The sequence below is a fragment of the Panthera tigris genome, chromosome A2, assembly GCF_018350195.1.
Source record: "Panthera tigris isolate Pti1 chromosome A2, P.tigris_Pti1_mat1.1, whole genome shotgun sequence".
Classification (NCBI taxonomy): Eukaryota; Metazoa; Chordata; class Mammalia; order Carnivora; family Felidae; genus Panthera; species Panthera tigris.
Window position 1 is genome coordinate 7,952,798 of NC_056661.1, and position 6,180 is coordinate 7,958,977.

The 6,180-nt window shown below is 57.7% G+C and overlaps 1 protein-coding gene across 1 annotated transcript; it reads right to left on the reverse strand.

The window, feature by feature from the left end:
• Positions 1–1,165: 1,165 nt before the first annotated feature.
• S1PR5 (sphingosine-1-phosphate receptor 5) lies at positions 1,166–5,713 on the reverse strand. The gene is made up of 2 exons (XM_042977291.1): positions 5,700–5,713; positions 1,166–4,158 (listed from the first exon to the last, which is right to left on the reverse strand). Exon 2 carries the CDS (start codon positions 4,138–4,140, stop codon positions 2,944–2,946), a length of 1,197 nt encoding a protein of 398 aa, XP_042833225.1. The 5' UTR covers positions 4,141–4,158; positions 5,700–5,713; the 3' UTR covers positions 1,166–2,943.
• Between the last annotated feature and the right edge of the window lie 467 nt (positions 5,714–6,180).

Below are 6,180 nucleotides of genomic sequence, written 5' to 3' on the forward strand. Positions count from 1 at the left end.
CACGTGGGTTGAGTTCAATCCTTTGCCTTCGCACACAGTACTGCAATACACATCCCTGTTCATGCATCCTCCTGCACGTGTGCAAGTGTACCTTGGATAAAGCTCTCCAAGTGGCACCCCTGGCTCACAGGGTCCATAGATTTGATTTTGAGATAGGAGAGATTGCCCTCCGCCACGTTCTAGAGGTTTCCCGTAACCTGGGCCATTCCGTTTATTCGCTGACTATGCTATAGCGCCCCTTCTGGAGCGGTCCAGAACTGCAGCTTCACTCAACAGCACCCCCTTCTACCGTCCTCTGGCTTGGATTTAATCCTAGACAGCAGGGATATTGAATCTTGAAAATTCACTCCTAAGGCTGGCGGAATCTTTTCTTAGACCAACATCTTTTAAGCCTGGCATTTCTTTCCATTATTCACCTAGTTTTCATTGAGATGGACTCTTTTTTTCCTTGTATAAAAGACTTTATATAGAGTATCTTAGGAAGCAAACTTCCCGAGTAGAGTTGAAATTTGAATCAGTTTGTCATCTAGCTTTTCAGGAATGCATGTATATCACATATGGTAAGAATTATTCCTATGAGATACTCGTTTAAAAAAATTGGGGGGGGGGCAATCTTCAGATTCTGTGTCTCCCTCTCTCTGCCCCTCCCCTGCTCGTGTTCTCTCTCTCTCTCTCTCTCAAAAATAAATACCTTGTTGCACTATATGCTAATTTGGCTGTAAATTTTAAAAACTAAAATTAAAAATAAATAAATAAACATTTACATTTGTTTTAATTTTTAAAAAAAAATTTTTTAACGTTTATTTACTTTTGAGACAGAGAGAGACAGAGCATGAACAGGGGAGGGGCAGAGAGAGAGGGAGACACAGAATCCGAACGAGGAATATCTCTATACCATGAGGATACAGCAGCAGGAAGGGAGTTAACTGTTACCAGGTCATGCCAGTACCCTCATCTTGGACTTCCAGCCTCCAGAACTGTGAGAAATAAATTTCTGTTGTTTAAACTGCCCAGATAAACGTGTTTGTCATGGCAGCCTGAGCCGACGAAAACAGCAAGACGGCACAAAATCTGTGGGTAGGCGACAATTCCCCCCAAGATCTACTATTAAGTGAACAAAGCAAGGTGCAAAGCAATGCTAGAGTTGTACAAAGAGAGAAAAGTGTTTACGTGTCAGCTCATTTATCCGCAGAACAGCTCTGGAACTTTCCAAGGAATCCCCGTGGTGATCACGTCCGAAAAGGGGAACTGTTGCTTTTCAAATTTTGTAAAATTGGAACACGTGGATAAATCCCCTACCATCACACTATCAAACAACCCAACGAAGGAGCGAGCTTCAGGTTCCCCTGGAAGATAAAGGAGTCTGGGGTTAGGGGTGCCAGGCCGGGGCGGCGGGAGTGGGGGGGGGGGAGGATTAGGTCCAGTCCTGGGAGTGTCCAGCCTTGAGTGTGTTTGTGTTCCAGGAAATAGGTTGATTTCCGGTGCGTGTGGCCTTCAGGGACGCCCTGAGCGAAGTCAGCGGGACACTCAGGCCTCCAGGCTGGGTCAGTGGCCCTCAAAAGACACTGCTGTCTTTGTGGCTGCCTGTAGTTGTAGGGTCTCCTGGAGCCCGAAGCCCCCTGCCCCTCCCCTGGGTCAGCAATGTGGCACTAGGGTCGGGAATGCATCTAGGGACATCCTGTGGCCCCAGCCAGCATGCCTGGAGCTTCTCAAGGGCACAAAGAGGGGCCTCCCCCAGACAAGAATGCAGACCACCGAGGCAGGGAGCGTCTGGCTTTGCAACACCCCTCCACCAGAACCAGACACCAGGCCTGCGCTTCTTAGGGCCCCGGGGCCTGACAGTCTGGGTCAGTATTATCCTAGCCCAGACACCAGGCAAGGTACTCACTGCTTGGAATTTCCTCATCTGTCAAATCAGGGTGAGGAAACCCACTTTGCAAGGTTGCAGTAAGGGTGAGAGGGGCGTCCTGGGCCTACCACTGTGGGGATGACTAGCCAGACGCAATAAGCTGTAACTGTTCTCCTTATTTCATTATATTTTCATTTTTTTTACGAAGGATCTGACACCACGCTCAGAGAAATCCTGTTTCCGAGAGGAATTGGCTGAGTCTCCCACAGTCAAATTTTAGGTCTGCCCTGTCTTTGGTATCCTCTCCTCTAAACCGGGGAGGGAAACTGTCCTTGATTTTTTTCTTTCTCTCACACTCCATTTCTCGGGAATCCTGTCTGCTGTCTCCAAGACCTATTCAGAATCCACATGGTCCGAGTCCCCATCGCTGCTCCCCTGGACCAGTGCGGGCACCTTCACCTTGTTCTAGCTTCTACCTTCACCCTTACAGAGATCTGTGAACAGCTGAAGCACATCAAGTCCGCCCTCTGCCTCTCACCTCACTCAGAGCAAAACCAAAGTCCTCCAGGGGACCCACAGGGCTCTGCACTGTGGGTCCCATCATCTCCCTGCCTTTGTTTCTCCCACCATCCACCCCCTCCAGCGCTGCTCCAGCCGTGAGGGGATCTTTGCTTTTCATAGAACACGCAGGCATGTTCCAGCCTCAGGGCCTTTGCACTGCTGTTCCTCACCCTGAAATGCTCTTCTTTCAAGTGCCCCCAGGGCAATGACCTCTCAGCTTACATCGTATGTCACCACTCCAGCAGAGAAGCATCCCCTGACCACCATCGCATCACGGTATTGCAGCTGGAATCATCTCCATGATTTCCCCACTCCGATATTGCCCGTGCCCCCCATCAGAATGTCAATCCCACAAGGGCCGCGATTCTTGTCTGTTTTGTTTGTTCACTGCTGTGGGGTTTAGCATCAATAAAATACATTTCCCTTCATCTCTTCTGTCTCCACCACCTTCGGCTGCTTTTCCTACAAATTCCTTTAAGAAGAAAAGTCTGCAAAAACAGGTCTTCGGGAGGGCAATGGCAGGCCAAGGGGCGTCAGTCTGCGGCAGGTGCCGGTACCAGGGTCCGGGCGGCTGTGGGCGCACCCGGGCCGCCAGTGGAGCCGCTAGTGTCCGGCCCGTCCCGCTGGGGTGAGGAGCGCTCGGAGCGGCTGGAGCTGCCGTCCAAGCCAGGGGGCAGCGAGCGGCTCAAGCGTCCCGAAGCCCCAGCCGCGCTCTCGGACCCCTGGGAAGCGCCGTGCCCTCCGCCGCAGGGGCAGCGGCCGCGGCGGCCGAGACACAGGAGAGCGTTGCGCAGGTCGCGGTTGGTGAGCGTGTAAATGATCGGGTTCAGAAGCGAGTTGGCCATGGCCAGACCCAGGAAGGGGTCGGCCTGCAGGAGCACGGGGCAGGCGCGCGCTGGGCACGCCACGTCGAGTAAGAGCAGCAGGAAGAGAGGGCCCCAACACACCACGAAGGCCAGGAGCACCACGCTGAGCGTGCGCAGCAGGGCCAGCGAGCGCGGCGTGTGGCGTGCCCGAGCCGAGGCGCCCCCGGCGGCCCGGGGGCGCTCCCGCAGGCGGCGCGCGTTGGCACGCACCTGGCAGTAGATGCGCGCGTAGAGCGCGCAGATGGCGGCCAGGATGCCGAGGAAGGCGAGCACACAGAAGAGCACGTAGGCCTTGGCGTAGAGCGGCAGGACGGTGGAGCAGGCGTCCAGGCGGCCCAGGCAGTTCCAGCCGAGCGAGGGCAGTAGTCCGAGAAGCACCGACACGCCCCAGGCGGCGGCCACCAGCGCCAGCGTGCGTCCCCAACGGGAGGCGGGTGCGGGTCCTCGGCGGGCCATGGTGAGGCGGCGCTCGAGCGCGATGGCCAGGAGGCTCAGCACGGACGCGGCGAGCGCCACGAAGACGCCCCCTTCGCGCGCGAACCAGAGCGTGGGCGACAGGCGCAGCGTGAGAGGCCCCGACAGCAGGATGTTGGCGGCATAGACCGCGCCCGCCAGCAGGTCGGACAGCGTAAGGCTGCCCAGGAGCAGGAACATGGGCGCGTGGAAGCGCGAGTGGCGCCCAAGCACGATCAGCACCGCCAAGTTCTCCAGCACGATGAGCGCGCACACGGCCAGGAACACGACAGCGTCCGCACGCAGCCCGGCGCCGGGCTGGTAGCGTGCTCCGCGAAGCTTGCCTGTGTAGTTGTAATGCAAGACGATGACCTCGCTCACCGGCGCCGGCCGCAGCAGCCCGGGCTCCATGGGCCGCCCGCCCCAAGGCTGCGGAGAGGTAAGGTGGTGTGTCAGGTGAGGGGGCTGGCAGGGTGGGGCGGGGTTTCGCAGCTCTGGGAAAGGGGCCTTGACCCCCTACGCACCACTGCACACCTCCGCTGGGGCCCAAAGGGAGTTCGGGATGAAAAGGAGGTGGCCGTGGAGACAGGCCGACGCAAAGACACGCAAGGAATATCACGAGGGGACACGGTGACACAGAGTCCCACAGGAAAGGGACACGAAAAAGCCCATAATCTGGGCTATCCAGGGGCAGATTCAATCATAAGCAGACAGGAACGCACACAAATACAGTGACACGCTGACAAAGACATGTATACACAGTCACAAAGTAGGGGCAACGTGCACAGTCACACCCCATCAGGGAAACGAGAAAATATATTCACACATGAACAGAGCTACGTAGGCACGTACAGAGACCCAAATTCAGCCACACTCACACAGGTTCTCAAGCCCACTCGTATAGGCCACAATTTCACAACCTCCACCCAGGCCCAGCCCGGAGCCCGCAGCTCTACAATCTGCCCGCCTCAGCTGCACCCAGTGCCTCTCCCTGCTGAACCCCCGGCTTCCTATTTTGCAGAGACAGAGCCTGAGGGCAGCAGACAGGATCCAGATCTCACAGACAGGCTTTTGCAGAGGGGTGCACGTGTCATTAGGGTATAATAATACTTCGCAGGGGCGCCTGGGTGGCTCAGTTGGTTAAGGGTGGCACTCTCGACCTAGGCTCAGGTCATGATCTCACGGTTGGGGAGTTCCAGCCCCATGTGGGGCTCTGTGCTGACAGTAAGGAGCCTGGAGCCTGCTCCGGATTCAGTGTCTCCCTCTCTCTCTGCCCCACCCCACTTCAAAATAAATAAATAAACTTAAAAAAAAAATACTTCCCATTTCACCCTTTAATCCCCTGGACAGCTCTCCCCTTAGTCCCAATTTACAGACAGGAAACTGGCTCAAAAGAAGTACCCCGCATAGAAGGAGACACAAAGGTTCTCACGCAGCTGCGCAAATACAGCTACTCAGAAACGGTCACACAGTCGTGCGAATCCCACTTAATAGATGAGAAAACCGAGGCCTGGGAAGGGGACTTATTTGGACCTGGCAGGAACAAATGCATCCCAGACGGCCTCAGCTGCACTCAAGGAACAAGCGCAAATCCAAATCCAAAGAGAGTCACGGACTCAGCCACGCTGAAGGGGGGGGGGGGGGGAAGAAGCATCGAATACAGGCAGACACGGGTTACACTCGCTCTGATGGGGACATCTCCCGCCTCGCCTCGGCTTGCCTGGCAGCAGGACTGAAGTAGCGAAACTTGCAGTGGCATGGCCCGGAGAGGGCGAGGCCAGGGGATTCCAGGCGTCCCCACCCCCATCCCCGGCCCCGCATCCAGCCCGGGAGTCGCCGGCTTCCCCCTGGCCCCCGCCCCAGGCCTCCGGGGAAACCGGAGACAAGGAGACCGGGGTAGTGGTCAGGGTAACCCCCTGCGGGCCAGGCTGAGTCCCCGCGCGCCTGGAGACCCAGTGCTGTATACTCACCCCTGCGCCCTGGTCGTGCGCCCCCCGCAGTCGCGCTGCCAGGAGCAGAGTGACGGGACGCTGCTAAGGGGGGGGGGGGGGGGGCGGGGAGCGGGGCTGGAGCTGAGGGGGCGGGCCCGCAACGCGGACCGCTGGCCGTCGCAAGCGGTTGCCCCCTCCCCTTGGCGCCCGGGCACCCAGCCCGTGGCTGCCAGCCTGTGCCACCCGCCGCGGCACCGGCGCCCCGGCGGCGACTGGCACCGGCGAGCCCTTGGCTGCCCCCTCCGGACCTGAACTTCTTTCCCAGGGACGCTCCGTCGCGGTGGGAGGACCCGGAATCGCGGGAAGGGGAGGTTCTCTGCAGGGGCGGTCGCAGCCTGTGCCTCACCACACCCGCCCCACACCAGAGGGGTCCTGTCTGTCCTCTGGGGACTGGACACTGGCCCCTCCCTGTTTCCCGCCTACCTTCCAGCTGAGCCTCCGGGCTGCACCCCAAGAACGC

Bases quoted from the DNA above. Each gene is read 5' to 3' on its own strand.
- S1PR5 (XM_042977291.1), bottom strand. From the start codon at position 4,140: ATGGAGCCCGGGCTGCTGCGGCCGGCGCCGGTGAGCGAGGTCATCGTC.